The following is a 20,225-nucleotide window of genomic DNA, read 5'->3' on the forward strand; positions in this document are numbered from 1 at the left end:
CTGCACTCAGCTTTCTACACCTAAAGTAACGAAACAATTTTCAAAAGCCTTGAGGAAGACAGAAGGGTGTTGTATTTGTTTTGCCATCACCACTGTTATCATGAGATAACATAAGGTTTCAATATGCCTCTGGAGTACAGCACACTGTCCTCATAACTACTTCCCACAATATAGGCAGTAAGGAAATGAGGTCACTGCAGTGCTTCATGCTTCTAAATTACTGTTGCAGTTAATTCATAAAAATCTCATGGAGCTCACCTTCGTGGAAAAGGAGAATAGAAGAATTTTATCCTTATTTTTTCGGAAGTGATTTAAAAGCTGTTGAAGGACCTGTAAACAACCCACAGCACACAAATGAAGAGATTTTTATCTACAGGTCATGTCACGCACACTTACTCATGTTTTCAACCTCTAAAAAGGCTACACTGCAGTAAATTATTTGCAAAGCCAAACAGAGGCATAACAAGAATCATTACTAACATAACAAACTTGCCAAAGGCGATGGAGATGCTGGACCTTCCCATTTTTCAGTGATCTACATAGAAATCCTGCTGTGAAAAGGTCATGAGACCACTAAGAGATACATTTGGAAGGTACGTGTATCAGTACACAGACTGCAACAAAGTTACTCATGTCACACACTAGCTCAGACTGTGAGGTTTTGTATTTAAAAAACATACACATTTACTCTGAAAACTAAAAGGTCTGTTTAAATTTTCTGTCCTAGATCTGAGTTCAGAACTTCTTGGAACTTGTCTTCTTAAAATAATCAGTGAGATGTATGCCCCTCCCCACTCCCACTCTCATCTTTTGCTTTGTTTACAGTAGGATTCAGCTTCCCAGACTCTGCACAGACCTTGAAATGCCAATAATCCGCCCACACACAATGTTCTTCTGATGGGGAAGCAAATAATCCAGAGCCTTGTATATAATAGTGATATTGTTATTTTCAAAAGAAGCATGTCCACATCTGGCAATGGCAGCTCCAGAGTACAGCGCAGAAGCCATACACAATGGGGAAAAGAGGAATTTTCTGTAACATGATTGACTGTAGCTTTCTCCCAGTGGGCAATAAATATTTTAAAAATTGTATTTTTCACAGATAAATACATAAACTGTGAATCAACACTGACTTCACTAAAAGCCTAACAAATTTTTGACAACCAAATGATGAAGGTTTATATTAACTTTACAATTCTGGATAATACCTAGAACAAAAAACAATAATTGTACATCATTTAGTATGTTTGTCAACCTGTTGCAAGCGAAAACAATGTACAAACAAGAAGTTTTTTGCTTGGTTTCATTTTACATGAACATATAAATTAGGACTTACTTTACTTGAGAAAAAAATCCACAACGGGCAATTTAACAAGAGCTATACTACTTAGATTTGCATTTTATTTAGCCACATTAAGAAAAGAACACAGAACAAAATCAGTGACATTCTTTTAAAGCAGAAGGAATTGGCTAGTTATGTTATTCTTGTTATTATTCAAGTACAGGTAAACTAATGAATTTCCTCTAGGAGAACACACAAACAAGTCTACATAGTTTTGCTTAAATAAAATGGATAAATTTCATCCCCATTTTGGGTATTTAGGTATTCTGGAGTAAAGAACAGCTCTAACAGGGAAAAGTAATGAATGCTTTTGCACAAAAAAAAAAAAAAATCTACACTTGCGCACCAGAGTATTATCCTGCATTTTACAAGTCTAAAACAGAAATATGTGGTCATAAACAAAAGTAAGAGGTCTTTCTAAGACTTCACATGGATTGCTACACATTGTGAGTCATCTTTATGTGATGGCATTCTACCTCTTGCTTTTAAGAATATCTTTTTTGTATACAGATGTTCACATTATTCTACAGTATTTTAAGCCTTTAAAGCCATGCCTGCCTGGGTGAGGCTTACATTTAATGGAGGAAGTTATCATTATTTGCAAAGTGTTCCAATAGATTTTCACTTTCTTACTGAGCTAATGATAATATGCCAAGCTAAAATAATTAAATGAACTCAACAGTTATTCCTAAGAGATTCGTATTAAGAACAGTAGTCCAAAACTCCATAGATGATGTTTGTGGAAATATTACATGTTCAGTTTAAAAAAAAACAACATTATTTCAAATGCCCGGATATTTAATAGCCCTTTACACTTAAGTGTTGGAGAGCACCTAATGTATAAAGATTGGAAGACAAAGCACAAGAAATGGATCTATGAGTACGGTGATGAGATGGAGATGCCTGAAGCTTTAAAGGACTTTAAAACTGATGTTATAGAAGTTTGATTGTTGCGTTTCAATTGTACTGTTTTCAGTTGTTACAGTTCTGATGTTACAGTGTTACCCTCTCTCCATTTTCAAAATGGCTTCCCTTGTTTTTCCTTTGAGTCATTCCCTCCATATTGTCATCTTCTCCTCAGATCATTTTCCTGCCTTTGCCCTGAACCCTGTCCCCTCACTGGTGAACTTTCCCACCTCTGGCGACCATTGTCCCGTTGGCTCCCTCATTACCCTAGTTATGCATTCCACCCAATCCCATCCCAGTTCTGGAATCTTCTCCTCAGATCCCTATATAAAACCAAGTTTCCCCTCAATAAATTGCTTTTTATGCCCTTGTCACTTGCATGGTAGAGAGCACTCAAACCCTTACAGTCAACAGCCACCCACTTAGAAACCTTACAGAGTCTCTCTGAGCCAGAATTTTAACAAAACTGTAGAAACAGGTAGTAATGAGAAATACCACTGGCTTGTAAAGCTACACTCATTCATCTTCTTTTCCAAGCAATACCCAATACTTCTGTGTGGACAATTTGAAATCTTTATGTTTCTAAAACAATGAACCACTTGTCCTTACACTTTGCAGGTCCCCACTGTCTTATATCATGATAGAAAAACTGTGGTTTCCAAACAAAGCAGGACACTCCTTTCATTCTAGTCTCAGATATTAAACTATTTCTATTTAAAAATCTAAGCATGAAATTTACCTTGAAATACAAAGTGCAAGTGCAGTTTGAAAACTTTATATATTGACTGAAAATTTCCCCAAAAAAGTAGAAGCTCTTTCAGATAGGTCACTGTGTATTATCCACCTCCCACCATACCAGGGACATATTAGAATCCTCATTTTACCATATTAGGAATACCATCAATGTCTATACACATTATACATTTGGATTGTAGGGACTGTTTTTTTCCAGGCTCTTGTTATAATCATCAATTCAGAACAGAAATCCTGGGGGCATGTTATAAATGCTACAGCTTGCAGAACACAAAAGGTGACTGCAGCCACAGCACAAGGTAGGACACAAACACCACACACAGGCCACTCTTCCACCCTTGCCATTCTAGTTTTACTGGAGGAAATAATTTATATCCCATAAAAGAAAAATCTGTTTCCCTATGTGTTGTCTCTCTGCTTAGTTGGAGAATAACAGATACTTAAAGCAGCCAGATTAACCTTTTCAACTCTGCAAAACAGTTACAGCAGCTTAACTAGTAAACTTCATTAAAAAATCCCAACCTTTCCTTGAGTAAATCTTCAAAAAATGTCAAAAACTCTTCCTTTGCAATTATGCTTATTTACGAAAGAGTAATCACCTGTATTAAAATTTCTGTGTAGTCTTTACTAAATTTTAAAGACTAAGTAATACCTATTCAGTCTATGTTACCAGATGAAAGTTAGAGGGGAATTTCAATTAGTTGCTAGAATTCATTTATGAAACAGAAGATGTGAAGTACTACATGTGACAAGGTTATTTAAAAACATTTTATTATTGTTTGTTTCACTTATTTCCAAATAAACACGTTAAAAATTGAAAAAGTAGTTTTTAAGCTCCAGTGTCTGTTCACTCTCCTGTGATTATTTCTTATGGCAAGAGGACATTAAATACTTCCTGAATGACTCTGCTTTCACAGCATAAAACCCAAAATCATCACAAACAGCTTTCATTCTAAAATTTAGAATAGAAAACAAAAAAGCAAGTCACCACACCAGACATGTCTGGTGTGTTTTTGGCATCATAATTATTTTGAATTCAAAATTAATTGACTAAAACCCAGTTCACTTTTCAACAATGGCTATACAGCCCACTACTTAAAACTCCTCCTTCCAGAAACAGAGATCACAGGATCATAGAATAGTTTGGGTTGGAAGGGATCTTAAAGATCATCTAGTTTCAAACCCCACCTACTAGACCCAGGGTTCCATCCAACCTGGCCTTGAATACTTCCAGGGATGGGGTGTCCACAACCTTTCTGGGAAACCTGTTGCAGTGCTTCAACACTTTTGGAATATAGCATTTCTTTCTAATATCTAATCTAAATCTGCTTTCTTCCAGTTCAAAGCCATTATCCCTTTCCCTATCACTGTAGAAAGTCTCCCTCCAGCTATCTTTGTTACCTTCAGGTACAGAAAAGCAGCAATAAGGTCACCTCAGAGCCTTAGCTTCTCCATATTGAGCACCCTCAACTCATTCAGCCTTTCCTCACTGGACAGCTGTTCCATTCCCCAAAGTATCTTCATGGCCCTCCTCTGGATTCACTCCAACAGGTCCATGTACCTGTGAAGTGGAATGCAGCAGACCACAAGAGTGGAGCAGGAGAGAATCTCCTACCCTGACCTGCTGACCACACCTCCTTTGATGCAGCCATATTTGTCTTTCCACGCTGCTGCAATTTCACATTGCTGGTTCATGTCCAGCCTCTAATTCACCAACAGCCCCAAGTCCTTCTCAGCAGGGGTGCTCTTAATCTGTTCATCTCCCTGCCTGTGTTGGTGCCAGGGGCTGTGCTGACCCAAGTGCAACACCTTGTGCTTGGCCTTGTTAAAACTCATGAGATTTCACCTGGCCCACTTCTCAAGCTTGTCTAGGTCCCTCTGGACACACTCCAGCACCTCAGTGTCTTTGTTATCATGATGGGCCCAGAACTGAGCACAGAACTCAAGGTGTGGCCTCAGCAGCACCATGGACAGGAAAAGAATCACTTTCCTGGTCCTGCTGGGCACACTAGTTCTGATACAAGCAAGGATGTCACTGCCCTTCTTTGTCACCTGGGCACACTGCTGGCTCATGTTCAGCCGCTTTTGACCAGCATGCTCAGGTCCTTTTCTGACAGGTACCTTTCCAGACTCTTCCCCAGGCCTGTAGTGCTGCATGAGGCTCTTGTGGCCAAAGTGTAGAACCCAGCAGTTGGTCTTGTTGAACCTTGCATCATTGATCTAGGCCCATTGATCCAGTCTGTCCAAGTGCCTCTCCTGCACATCAACATTTCCTCTCAACTAAAGTCTTAAACCTTCCAGGGGGTGCACTCAGATCCCTCATCCAGATCATCATTAAAGACATGAAACACAACTGGGCCCAACATTGACCCCTGGGGAACACCACTAGTGACTAGACATTAACTGTACGTAGCTCCATTCACCACCACTCTCTGGGCCCAGCCATCCAGTCAGTTTTTGACCCAGCCAACAGTGCAACTGTCCAAGCCATGGGCTGCCAACTTTTCCAGGCCAAAGACATAGGAAAATAATAATAAAAATATAAAATAATAACATGAATATACCATGGGAAAATAACCAGTAACAGAATTGCTTCATAGGCACTGCTTAGGATCATGGACTTTTTAGGGCTATGTATTAAATATTTGCTGGTAACTACTTTAACAATTAAGTTCCCTTTCATGTTATTATGAAGTGTGTACAACAAAGTTATTAGGCAGGTATCTCACACACATATCATAACAGTAAAGAAAGATGTTGCTTGCATAATACCGAATCAATGAAATGGTAATAGCCATTACTGGCACAACAATGTGGTCCTCCCACTGCCTTCAGTTCCAGCCAGAACCTGTGAATACCTAGGCTTATAGAAAGCAAAAATCCTGCATTGCTTCTGTCCCTCCAGTTACTTCCAGCTCAGGAACACTCCTGGAACTCGTATGTTTTCCTTTTTCATTAGCTACCTTAGACTACTTTTTCAGCTGCATTAGACATCATTAAATATCTTTTGTTCCACTCTGAAACCAAAGACAGTTTTCAAGGTAAAGAGTTTTACAAATTCATACTTAACACATTTATTTTCCTCATCTTCAGCATGACTTCTATTATCTTCATTTAATGTCCAAAGGGTTTGAAAAGTCAGGACAAATTCACTAGCTCAATGCTGCTTATGATTTTGTAGGTCCTTCTCACATTCATCCTAACACATTCTTTCAAGGATGCAATCTCAGCCTACTTGGCTGCTTCTGACCCACACTTACTAATCATGTCTGTGGCCCTTCTCTGAACCTTCCTCTAAACCTTTTCAAGGTCTAACATATGCTTTTTGAGGGGAGGGACTGGAAGTACACACAATATTGAAGGCATGCACAAATCCTTAAGACCATAATGATTTTGTTTTGCTCTCTTTTCCAAACATTTCCAACTGTGACTAGAGTTCATGGTTTCATGAAACAAAATTCTGTTGACTGTAAGGGTCATTTCAATGTTCACCAGTACACAGGAAGCCAACATCTCACAGTATCTCAGCATCACAGATCACTCTTATCCAGTCTATGCCCAGATGTACCCTGATTCATGACAGGAGATACCTGCTGTGATATAATCAACCATAAACAGAATGATTAAAAACCCCACAAGTATTAGGGGTGCATTTTCTTACACCTGTATACTGTAACAGTAGATCTATTATTATTACTAATATTTATTTTCCTTCTAAGGAACGGGTTTACCTTCATTTTTCCACTGTATTTTGGATCTGAAATTGTTTCAAAGGCTGCATCTTTGCTTAACTGAACAAAATCTGGAAAACGGTGAAATACCTGGCTGCAAACTCGTTTGATATGCACTTCCTGGAAAAAAAGCACAAAGATTGAATAGGTATTAAAAATCAGAGCTATACTGGGAGACCAGTAAGCCATACAAGGAACAGATTGAAATGTGTTTGCCAATGGATCTCATGCAGTTATGTGGTTTTCTATTCAGTTCACTACAAAACTGCTGGATAAAGACCTTCTGTGTGTTTTGATTTGCTTCATTTAAAAACAAGATTCTTACTCTGAAACCATGGATTGCAGCTACTAGAGTAAGAGATGCTCAAAATATCTTCTCCTGGCCAAAAGCTGCAATAGGACTGGCCAGAACGTCAGTCTAAAAAAAAATTCTGTTGCCTTGTTGCTGTTACCCAGCAGTTTTGTACCAGAATTTCCCTTGACCCACTGGCATAACAAGCCAGTGTGGGAATATTGTTCCACTGATACAACAAAACTTCTCAAGAGCCACATAATGTTCCACTGCTAGAATTTAGCTCTGAACTTGAACATTACCTCACACTTTAAGTCCACTTTCCCAGAGAAAATGAAAAGATCACATCTCTCATCTAACACACGTAATGGACTTTAACACTAGAACCAAGAAATACTACAAAGTATCCGTTTCTTCAGTGGATTTTGGCAAAGTTAATTCTGCACGGCGTCAGACACAGTAAGTCCAAAGTACTCATTTTGTGTTATTTCAGTGGTTATTTAAACCTCAAATGTTATTACAAAAAGAAAATACATATGACATACAGAAAAAAGTCCACTGAAAACAGTTGGGTATATGCTGCATATAAGGCCCTGGATGGTAAGAGTAGTATTTCCTAAAAAGCAAAACTGATTTAATGGAACTAATTTACCAAATTAGCTGGGATACTCTGATTATTTCCCTTCCTCGGTGGTTTCTGAGAAGAAGTGGTAACATCCTAAATTCCCTTGCTCATTCCTGGATCTTAAGGATCATACAGAAGCATTTCTAAAAACTCTGCCTGTGGGTGTTGTAGGTGACATGCCAAGTAACAAAACAAACTGATAGTGATCTCTCATTGAGCATTTTCTCCTACAACATGTTTACCATCATTTAACCAAAATTAGCTCTTAATATAGGAACTACAGGAAAAAAGGTACTATAGGAAAAAGTACTATAGGTACTATAGGAAAAATGCACATTCTAATTGCCTATTATTTATTTATTTAGGCAAAGACATTCGCCTTGTAAGTACTCCTCATAAATGTAACAGGAAATAGCATTACTAGAAATCACTAAAAATTACTCTCCCTCCTAAATCTCTCCAATGTTTCCATAACCCTTATTTTCAGATATGCACCACTAAATGAACACACTGTTTTCTATAACGTCTTTATAATGCCTGCATTCTGCACTACGGAAAGGAAAAGGAATTTTGCAAAGTATCTTAATTGTAGTTAGTTAAGACTTAAGAAGGCCAAGTAGCAATTTTCATTCAAGAGTTTTCATCCCATTTTTCACAAGACCGTTTTTTTAAATACTTCTGAAACTAACCTGCTGCTTGCTAGTGTTGTCTGTCTGCAGCAGTGCAGCATGATTTGCAACTTTCCGTAGGATTGTTAGATAACTGAAGCGCAGAGACTTAACTGTTTCACCATATGCGTTTTCCTACAGAAAAAAGTTAATGCAAACAAATACTCCTTAAAATAATCTACAATAAATGCTATTCTTACCAGGTTTAGCGCATGCACAGTTCTAAGCAGTACTATAATTGATCCCAAAGAGATGTATGAACCAAGTTTGGTTTTTTCCCCTCACCTTTGTGATCCTATTAATAGAAACATCATCTCAATAAGAGAACACCTACAGCTATGTTCATAGATTGCTAAATACTTCAGATAGTAATTTCTGTAGATACCACACTAAGATAACCAAGAACTGCTCAGTAAACAAGAAGTCAGTAACTTTACAACTGACTGAAATGTAAATCAAACCAGCATTGTCTGAATGACTTCTCACTCTACAACTGCTAACTTCACTTTTCTCTACAGCAAAAACGTAAAAAGCTTTATAAGCACCTCTGCTGCCTTAATTCAGGGCTGAAAAAAGCTTGTTCTGAGACATCTTACTTAATTTCAGAGAAGGCGTGTTAGGGGAGGAATTGGGGCATTTCTGGGATGGACAGTTCTTTAGATTGGATGTAACCTTTAGATAGGAAAATTAAGTAGCGATGTAAAAATCGCAGAATCCATATACTGACATGTGTGTCAATATAGTTTTGAAAAAGCCTTCCAAGACAATCTGGGTAAGGTAGAGGAATAGCTCTTTACTAAAGTGCTTTTCAGGTAAACAAACTATGTTGACACACATGTTGGTATATGGATTCTACAATTTTTATAAGCTGTCTCAGGACCCAGAACAAGCCAGACAGTTCAACCAGCTCTTCATCAACAGAGTCTCTCAAGAATTCCAGAAGACTGTGCTGTAAAATCCAAACATTTCAAGTTCTTACTTTGTAGCAACAGTTCTTCCTTTTCCGGCCACTGTTGCAGCTACAAGGCTCTCCTGCTCGTAACACTAAGGTTACATCATCAGTCTCTAGCACAGCCTGGTACACAGCTTTCTGGAACTCCGTCAGGGAACAATACACCATCTACCAAAGAGAAAACCCAAGAAACACTATTATGGGCAACAAACAATGAAAAGCAAAAAAGCACTGCATCAAAACATACAAATCACAGATCACTAAAAATAAAGTAGAAATTTGTATGTTCAAATAGTTACAGAAAATTACCACCAAATGTAAAATGTGGATCTTGACAGTAAAAAGAGCACAGATTGCAGCCAAAATGTATACTTATTTTATCCTATCACAAAATTCTACAAAGAGTTATCAGTGTCAAGCTACCAGAACCTACTGTTCATTTTTGCAAAATCTTTCATTATAGCTTTTGTGGAGCCATAGGAAGAGAAAGGAAAAGTGAGAGAAATATAGGCATCATTTTAATTACAGAATTCCCCTCTACTTTGCAGGTGCATAATTTGCCCTTTCTTTCCTTTTTCTTAGGGACTAGTTATCACAGGGCACTACCACAAGCAGGACAAACAGAATAAGCAATGAGAAGGCAAGGATCTGCATAGTGCTATGGCCACAACCCTGATCCCTCTTCTTAGAATCCATGGGCGGCATCTCCATGACATCTTTAGTCTTAAGCAGCAGGAGACAGAAATCCCAAGATCATTCCTTAACCTATGCTACCCACACAGCAGCAGCACCATGCTGAGCTGTAGCAATACAGCAGTAACTTGAACATATATTCACATTAACAAGATAATGAAAAGAATAAAACCTGCTAGATTCAGAAAAGCAATTGAGTGATGTTTGTGTTAATCTTTCCTTCAGAAGACAGCTTAGATGACATTATTATAAACTAAGAATGAAGAATAAATACCAAATTTTGAAAACGAAACCAGCTGCAAATTTATGTATTTGTCTATGTAGAAGGAAAGATTTATCAGAACTCTTGGCTATATTAATAAAGCATTATCAGTTCACATAATATTTACAATTGCACTAGATGAACAGGATTACAGATTTATCATAGAACCAGCTTTATGTCTGAGGTTTTTCTTTTATTTGGGGACCAAAAATGAGAGAGTTAAAAGCATCCTGTTCGATACACAAAGCGTCAAGCTGCAAATTCAGAAGTTCTACACAAAATTTCAAGAGATTTACACACATTGCTTTGCATTTGCACATATAAGTACAAAAACACACACAAAACAGATGTATAAATCACTAGTCAGAACACTAGCTGAGCATTTTCAGGCTTGATTAACTCCATTTCAACATGCAATCATAGTAATTATGTGAACAAAGCACACTTTCCCAAAGTGTGTTTTTCCAAAGTTATGGATTCTTCTTAAGTTCGTAAGACAAAGAGAAAAGCATAAACTAGTACAGCCATAACAAAAGAGAGAAAATAAAACAAGAAAATTAAAAATAAGAGATATGTTCATTAGTATTCTATTTGAAACATAAAGGCACTCTTACTCGGTCTTCCTTCTTCGGCAGCTGATCACTGATAAGCGCTTTGGTACGTCTCAGAAACCAGCCCGACATTTTTCTCGCTAGCTTCACCATGGCTTTACGACCTGTTGCTAGCTCTCTTTTAGTTGCAGTATGCCTCTGGCCATGCTCCACTGGATCAGAAAATTTCTTCTTGAAATCCACTCTGCTACCTAAAAGTCCTGGTACAGCCCTATTAAAAAACAGTAGGAGGTGTGGGGTTGATTCAGTGATTCAAAGCATACCCTGATTTTTTTTCTGGCTAACAGCAAGAGATCTTAAATTAAAAATTACCTGAGAAGCCACTGAAAATTGTATGTACCAGTAGAAGCATATACGACTTTCAGACATGCCATTTTTCATTTGCTTTCTGTGACTCTCAAATGCTAAGAAATATCCCTTAGAAAAAGGTTTGTAACCTCCAGAAGTCACAACCAACAGAAGTCACAAGTATATAGAAACTCTAATCTACAAGGTTGCTACCATCAGGAGGCTAATCTGGAAGCTCATAGGTCAAGTTTTCAAATATTACTGTTTTTATTAAATCAGATTATGCAGATACTACAACTTATTAAATAAAATCTTGAGAAACTCAACAGTAAAAAGAATATTGTAATCATTGGCAACACTACGCATTGGAAGAATCCAATAGCTTAGCTTCAGTGGACCAGACACAACACCCAAGTTTAAAGCATTTTTCCTGCTATTTCTGTTCAGTATATCCTTATATTTAAAGTACGTTTGCTTTGTTCCTTCTCTGAAAAGCATTCCAGTAAGTTTTCTATGTTCAAATTTTTATGTACAGTTAGTTGCACTTCTCCTTCTCCATTAAAAGTTTTTCTGGCCAAGACTTTGCTTTGCAAGTACGTGCAGTTGCGCATGTTGAAACACCACAAAATACTCCTTTCATCCTTCAAGTCAGAATGCCCCACACATATTGGAGAGAGAAAAGTCACAATGTTGGTCAAGGCTGTGTAATGATTCCCTGTCTACTGGGCAAAGGACAGAAGAAATAAAGTGTCCTTAGAAAAAAAAAGAAGGTAAATATGGAAGGGTGGGGGAAGAATCATTTTAACTGCTTCCCAAATTTCCTAAAGAAGGCAGTTTTAAGGAGCTACAAATGTATTAAAAAAATGAAAAATTCATATCAGGAGCCCAACTTCAGAGATTCATTAAAAAACCATACTTATATTCTTGCAAAACATCAGCTTAGTAGTTTGCTTTTGTTGTTTTTATGACACAGATGGGTCCATATCGTTCAGTTCTACCCCAGTCCCAGTGCATGGTTAACATATAGAGGTGTTTAATCATAAAAAAATAATATATTTTATTTACCAGTCCATAACACACCAAAGTTCCTTCATATTGTTTTGAAGAATGGTTCCAGTGAGACCTATGCGAACACTGCATTTTAATGACTTCATAGTTTGAGTTATTTGAGCCTTTGGATTCTTGATTCTATGTGCTTCATCCACTATCACAGCAGACCATTCTACACTGCAGATCAAAAAAACATTTTAATTGACATTACTCAACCTTTCATCCCACATACATAAAAGTGAAGTCAGCCACACAAGTGGCTGTGATTTTTGCAATACACTACTATTTTTTGATTTTTCTGTTTTACATTGTATTATACTACTCAGTTTTTTTACATTCTTTTTAGTAAATCCGATTGCCATAGTTGAACATGGCAGAAATAACTGCTGAACTACACAGCCCAATAAATGAACTTCTGATAACCATGTCAAATGCTTTCTGTGAAGCAAGAGCTTTTAACCTCTGGGCCAATGAATCCAGCAGATCTCACCAACATTAACTCCACTTATAATTATGATTTACAAAAAATAAGTAAGTCTCTGAAAGTAAACGACTGAAACATGCTTAATATAGGTATGCTTCATCTTCCTAGCAAAAACTATCCAGTGCAACTAGCAGTGGGCTGAAAATGTTTCAATCTGCATGGTTTTCTACAAGAAAGCATCACTCAAAAATAAACAATACCAATATGACAGAGGGATTTTAATATGCTGTAATTGTGACTAGAGAGAACATACCTAGAAGTAGTGACCAACAGGTATTTTGCAGTCAGTTCAAACACAAAACTCAAGGGTAGAGTGACCTGTATACAGTGATGCTAATTGAAGTCATCAAGTCCTAGGAATGGATTTATTATGAATTCACTTTATATATATGAATATTTCAGAACAGAATATCCAGTTTGATGATACTTCAAGCTATAAAAAGTTGAAGTAGACATGTTTAGTAGAAAGCCTCTATCCTGAGAAGGCTGCATTTAGTTCAATAATCTGAAGGCTGATGTTGTGAAATTTTTGATAACCACTAAATACATTCATTTATATCAATGTTCCTTACATTCCTAAAATATGCTAAAAATTGGAGTTTCTGAAAGGAGCCTAACAGATGTCCGTATGCCAGCTCCTTCCACTTAATCTCTCATTATGCTGATTTACATGCATAACTGAGCATATGTATTCTTATTAGTGACAGCTAATTAAGACTCCTTTTTGAGGTCAATCTATCAACATGCATAGCTTCTTCTGGTGTCAAGACCACAGGCCCATTCAGTCACATGTTCTGCTGAAACAGTTTAGTACATCTGCTTGCTGAAGCAAAGTATTTGCAAGCAGTCACACATCAGATCTGCTCTGCACATGCACCTATGTTTCCTGACCACTGTATATTTCGTGACCAAGCCTGAAGAGCCCCTTAGAAAGAAAACACAAAGAGTTAGGGTTCTGCTGACAAAACTACTTTACTCTTCTCTGCACTTCTCAAACCTGAGCACAGAAATGAAGACCTGATTGTTTTGGTGACGGCTGTCCAGATGACTAAGGCACATCCCTGGGCTTGAACCTTTCCCAACACCTGAAACAACATCTCCAGATCCAGCTGCAGAGGGCAGGCTGCTGCTACCAGCCATTGATACAACCTGTACTCTACTTACAAGATGTATGGCCAGGCTTTGCTAACGCAGATTTGGGCAGGGCTCTCCCCACGTGGGTGTGCCCTTCCAGCCTGTGCAGTGGATTTTTTAGGTGAGGCACAGCATGTGCAGAACTGGCTCCACCGTTTAAGTCCTGAGGTTCATCTGCCACGGCCAAGTGAGCTTAGATGGTGACAGGGAGGTCCTCAGGACTAGAACCTACAGCCTCCAGTATTCCCAGGAGGTCTCCCATCCAAGTACTAACCGAGGCTGACCCTGCTCAGCTTCCGAGATCTGATGGGATCGGATGTCAGGGAGGCATTTAATTGCCACTTACAAGATAACATAAGAGAAAAGGATCTCTAAGTTCGGATGAGAAATGTGTGGTTTTAAATCACAAAGTATTCAATTTCATCAAGCTCGTGCAAAGTGCAACTAACAAGGAAAATACCTTTTTGAACATTTGCTAAAAATTCCAGGTTTTTAGTCTCCTTACACAGTACTGAAAGACAGAAATGTCTTCTAGTTTTTGTTTTCAGGCAGGCAATTCCTGCATCTTTCAGACCAGATGCCCTAAGCATGCTAACAGTGCAGACTAGCTTTATGGAAACTATTCAAACTCTTACTGCTACTAAGTATCCCACTACAAAGATAGCATGAACTAAACTCCACAATCATAGCTAAATGAGATTCTTCTGTTCAGCACAGCGAGTCATGGATTTAACAACAATACATTATTTTAACAATATTAATTTAACAATAAATACATTACACAGAAGAAGTATTCACAAAGAACAATGAACAATTAGACAGTTAAAATTCTGTGTGTAAAAAAACACATTAAAACCATTACCTGTTAAATTCATCCAAATACAGGCGAAGTATCTCATATGTGGTAAGTGCAACTTCACATTTCCCTTGCTTGATGCGACTCATGTCATCATCTTTCTTACTGCCATGTAAGACAGAGACCTTAAAGTATCCCCATGTGTCCAACTCATCCTTCCAGTTGTACAGCACTGAAAGAGGGGCCACGATGAGGAAAGTCTGAAAACACATACATATTACAGTATTACTTGAAAAACCACAACATAGCTCTTTCTCAATAAAAAAAGCTAAAATCTTGACATTTATTTTACTGCTTTGAACAGTTTGAACTCTTTAATTCTGTCGCTTTAAAGCACAGTATGGAAAATATTTGAACAGTTAATATAAATTCCAAAGTAATCAGTTTATCCCAAGTACATAAATAGCACAGAAGAAAAAAAAAACCTAAAATTAAATACCAAGTAGTGCTACTTACTCAAATTATACTCTAACAACTGCAGTAAGACATGAAACATTATCATTTTGCTTTGTTATAGCATCTGTATACCACAAAATGTTTTAGAGATGGAGAAAACAAAAGGATGAAGAGGGTAAGCAGCTGCCTCCAATCCTCAAGTCTAGTCATCATATAACTTCAAAAGAGAAAGACCTGAAAAGGGTTTAAAAACTTGATAGCTCAAAAAATTCAACTAATATCATAGTATAATAAAATCACTGAGTAGGAAGTGAAGTTTTAAGTCCAACTTTATAGTCAAAGTTGGGGCAAAACTATATTCAAACTGGGACCTTCCCAACTCAGGACTTCAAAACCCCAAAAGGATAGGTGGAGTCCATCATGTGACCTGTTTCAACATTAAATGCCCTCAAAGTGGCATTCTTCTCATATTCCTAGTCAGAAGCATTCCTGTTTCTTTGCACATGAAGTGCTAACCGTTTATCTCTTTCTCTCTGCCTGTATTTCCTGAGAAACATGTATCCATTTTCACAGAGCTATAGTCACATGACCCATTATGCCAGTCAAGTTCTCCAATTATTCCAATAACATAAGAATACAACAGAAAACAGAAATCACATTGTTCTGTGATGGGCAAAATTACAATGATCTTGAGATTTATCTTATTTACACAGAACTTTCACATGTATCTTTTATTTGCTGTTGCTGTATTGGATTACTTAGATTATCAGTCAGACTTCTGACACTATGACAGCCAATCAAGAAAACATGGAAGATCACAAGACTAACAGCTTTTCCAACTATATGCATTTGTCTTAATTAAATATCCTGTTATTATAGATATACATGCCTTTTCTTTTTTACTTTAAAAATACAATCACATAACACAATTTTTCTACACACTGGCCCAGGCTTTTCAAAATACTCTAGCCATAAGTCTAATCCAAGTATTCCAAAATATTTTTGTTTTAATGTAGATCAACAGTAGTAACAGATTAGACTGTAACAGTAAGATTGTGTACTATGACAGTTTGGAAAACTGAAGGCTTCCCTAACACTACTAAGAAAGGCACAAACCTCTAACCTACTTCAATACCTGAATTTTAAAAATTACTACACATAATAAAAAAATCCAAGTATTTCATTTTACCAAAATCCTTAAGCTTGTTTCATTAAAAGTTGTACCTTCTTGGGGTTACAATTTGAGCCCTTTTTCATTGTCCTCAGTAAAAATTCTGGCATATTATTTTCAATATCTTCACGTGTTCCCTTTTTGTGCAACACTGCAGCCAAAAATGAAATGACCTGGAGAAAGGACACAATTCTCAGTGAATATGTACAATAAATGAATTCCACTGAAAACCTACATTTAGGACAAAATGCTGGATGGGACTTAGTAAGGCGGTTGGGGGTGCAGTGGGGCAGGTGAGAAGGTTGCTTTTTTTGTTGGTTGGTTTTAGATCATTTTTTACAATGGGACCACCTTCCCTTGGATTTGCATCAATTTCCTGAATCACAGTAAGAGCAATGAATTGCACTACCTTGCTCTTTTATCCTCGAATTGGAAAAAATCCCCAAAATACAGAAGTGATAGAGTACAAATGAGCAAGGAAAAAATAGAGATGAAGCATTCCTTGCAACTGTCCTCATTTTGAGGGTGCTTGAATGTCAGGTGAGAATTCACAAGTAACATTTACTAACTATGCTCCCAATGCTACTTTTGCAAAAAGAAGACATTCAGCCTAGAGGTTTGTTTTTTACTAATATGTCTTTTTCTATATTTTCCATTCCTTCAAATTCTTGTTGTTAACATGAAAACCATTTCTTTCTGTTATGCCATATTCTCCCACCTGTCTCAAACCAGTGAAGGTGATTATGAGAAGACACTTCCTACAATACAATGGCACAAGGACAAACATCCCAGCACGGGCGATTCCAAACTGCTCCCACGGTAATCCAAAACAGGAGTAAGGCAGAGAGGTATCTGGCCAGAACATGCAAACCTATAAAATCCACTCGAGATAAACAGTATCCATGGGGCTAAGCAGCAGCAAGGACCAGATGCATCATCAGAGAGGTGCCCTTCTTTTGAAAACTCAACAGACCCCTTTTGTTCAGAGCAGCCAGCTCCAGACGCTTCCTTTTCCAGCTGCTACACAGCTGTTCAGAGCAGGGCAGAGGCAAAACTATCAATCACTGATTTCCAAAAAAAATAGCTTTCTCCCTGTGATGATGGGGAGAAAGAGCCAGTAAGGAGGGCAAAAGTACTGAAAAAATACCTGCCTAGGACGAGTAAAGTGAGATGGACAGAAGAGAGAGGAAATCCATCTGCAGGGTGGAAGAGAGATATGCAGAATAAAAGTAACCCAAACATTTTTATACATATTTCATACAAGCTGAGATTAAAAGGAACAGCAAGTGTGCACATGTTGCTTAATTAATAACTCTTCATTATTTTTTTAATCCTTTTGAGAGTAAGAATTAAATTCAACTGAACAATAATTCTCCACAGCTCTTCCAGATACTTCACTTTTGGAAGAATTTGAATCACAAATTTCTAACAACAGCAAATGCTGTAGAACAGCAACTCATTCTGAGAAACCTTCAGCTCTTCCAGATAAAGCAGGAAGCAAACTAAAGGCCTTGATAGGAAACTAATTTACTGTAACCACACTAAAAACCAACATTATTCTACTTGCCTCCATCTCAACTTCAGCTTGAATTGAAAGAGTCCTACAGTCAAGCCAATTTAAGCAAAAATTAGTTCAGAAGTAAACAACATTTTCTAGAAAGTTTCTAGAAAATTTTATCTCATAAAGCATTCTATAATACAGAAACAATAACGTTCAGCCAACTGACAATATTAAGAAAAGTTTTCTGTAAGACTACATCAGTTACTTCACAAAGTTTAACTAGTATTTTTTCATATCTACTAACCTTTTCTAAAAAGTGAACTCTTCTCTTTTACTTCATATCCACTGAACTGCCTTTTCCATACTCAACTTGACCATAAATGCTGTATTTAAAAAAATACGCAAGATCACAAAATCATAAAATGGTTAGGGCCTAAAGGGATCTTAAGATCATTGAGTTCCAATCACTGCAATGGACAAGGGTGCCATTAGCTAGATCAGGCCTCCATACAACCTAGCCTTGAACATAAAGGGCACTGGAAATCTGCAATGTTGTGTTCCCAGAGCCTTCCCTTCTCCAGACTGAACTGCCCCAACTCTCTCAGCCTGTCTTTGTAGGAGAGGTGCTCCATCCCTCAGATCACCTTTGTGGCCCTCCATATTGCTGGTGCTGATGACCCCAGAGCTGGATGCTCCAGGTGGGGTATGAAAAGGGCAGAGGGACAGAATCACTTCCTTTGACCTGCTGGCCACTGCTTTTGATGTGGTCCAGGGCTGCAAGAACACATTGTTGGCTCATGCCCAGCTCTTCATCCACAAGAACCCCCAAGTTCTTCTCCACGGCACTGCTCTCAACAACCTTTTCTCCCAGTCTGTACTCATGTCTGGGATTCCCAGGTGCAGCGCCTTGCACTTGGACTTGTTGAACCTTACGAGGTTCTCATGGGCCCACTTCTCAAGTTTGTCAAGGTCCCTCTGGATGGCATCCCATCCTTTTGTTGTGTCAACTGCACTGCTCAGCTTTGTATCATCTGCAACCTTTCTGGGGCTGCACTTGATCTCACTGTCTGTGTCATTGATGAAAACACTACACAACAGTACAGAGCGCTGAGGGACTTCACTCATCACCAGCTTCCACCTGGACACAGAGCCATTGACCACAACTCTCTAGCTCCATCCATCCATCCATCCATCCATCCATCCATCCATCCATCCATCCATCTATCCATCCATCCAATCCATCCATCCAATCCATGCCTCTACAGTTTGGAGCAAGGGATGTCATAGGGAACCATAATCAAAAGCCTCACAGGCGTCTAGGTAGATGGGATCTGCCGGTCTTCCCAAATGATCCACTGCTGTCATTCCATCACAGAAGGCCACTGGATTGGTCAGGCACAATTTGCCGGTACTAAAAACATGCTGCCTGTCTCAGATTGCTCTCCTTGTCCTCTCCTTTCTGACCTAAGTGCTTCTTGTTATTCTTCTACCTTCTGCAAACTTGACACACATTAAAAAAACCCCATCAGTTGTGAATTCCACGTAGGAACACACTGTCACTGTGTCATAAGCATAACTAAAGAATCAGCTGTGAGATTGAAGAAATCAAAGAAATGCAAGTAAAACAACTCAGTTTCCCCTCTCCACCCCCCACTTTATTATTATCTTCTGTATATACTTCTTGCCACAGGAAATCAGTTAATTTGCAGTTCTGTGTATAAACAGTCTTCCATAACTACCCTGTCCTTAAGCTCCTATGGACAAGAAACATGGCCACACTTAAAACTGATGCAGTTTAGTTTTAATAAGCATCTGTTAACAGGTCAACATCAGCTACATATATATAAATCCATGATGTACCTCTAAATATTCAATGCAGAGGTTTGTCAGTTTAGTTTACCCACTCCTCCTGTTTGCTACAGGACAACACTTCTTTGCACTGAAAGGCATTTGTCAACATTCTCCTAAAAGGAAGGGCAAGAGATACCACAGCCTATAATATTTGTCAATGAAGGAATGAGCTTGCATCTGACACACATGGAGAGAGAGAAAAGAGAGGTGGACAAAGACTGGATAACCCTGGACTCAAGCTGCTGACTTCAAACCAGACAGATTACAGAGAATTTGCACACATAAAACCACCTAATTATAGCAAAATAAATATATAAGTTGGGCCACACGGACTCAAAGCATAACAAAAAATCCAGCTATAGTTTGTCCTCTCATCAACCCAAGTTGCATTCCCAAAAGAGTGATGGAAGTAGCATGGAACACCCAAGCACCTTTTCCACAGGTGGGAGTAAATGTGCCTGCTCCTTTGCACTCCCAGAACAGTGAAATTATTTGTTTTCAGGAAAAATGGAAAGAGACATTTTAAAAGCCAGAGTCAGATAAGGGCCTCAAGTTCTTTTAGTGTACTGTTGTGCAAACTTCTTTCATGATGGACAGACAGCAATCCTCAAAGCAAATTCGACATAGTATTTTAACTACTATAATTACCCAGGCTTACA

The 20,225-nt window shown here is 38.2% G+C and overlaps 1 protein-coding gene across 4 annotated transcripts in view; it reads right to left on the reverse strand.

The window, feature by feature from the left end:
• Positions 1–20,225, reverse strand: part of ERCC6L2 (ERCC excision repair 6 like 2) — a 54,480-nt gene that overhangs the window by 30,109 nt on the left and 4,146 nt on the right. For all 4 annotated transcript variants that reach the window (XM_071581072.1, XM_071581074.1, XM_071581076.1 and 1 more), the window contains exons 3-10: positions 16,268–16,387; positions 14,654–14,847; positions 12,189–12,350; positions 10,839–11,046; positions 9,297–9,437; positions 8,339–8,452; positions 6,733–6,852; positions 259–330 (exon numbers count right to left, since the gene is read on the reverse strand). In XM_071581072.1, coding sequence (XP_071437173.1) covers positions 259–330; positions 6,733–6,852; positions 8,339–8,452; positions 9,297–9,437; positions 10,839–11,046; positions 12,189–12,350; positions 14,654–14,847; positions 16,268–16,387 — 1,131 coding nt within the window. The remainder of the gene's footprint in view (positions 1–258; positions 331–6,732; positions 6,853–8,338; positions 8,453–9,296; positions 9,438–10,838; positions 11,047–12,188; positions 12,351–14,653; positions 14,848–16,267; positions 16,388–20,225) is intronic.

Source organism: Pithys albifrons, chromosome Z (assembly GCF_047495875.1).
Source record: "Pithys albifrons albifrons isolate INPA30051 chromosome Z, PitAlb_v1, whole genome shotgun sequence".
In the NCBI taxonomy this organism is placed as follows: Eukaryota; Metazoa; Chordata; class Aves; order Passeriformes; family Thamnophilidae; genus Pithys; species Pithys albifrons.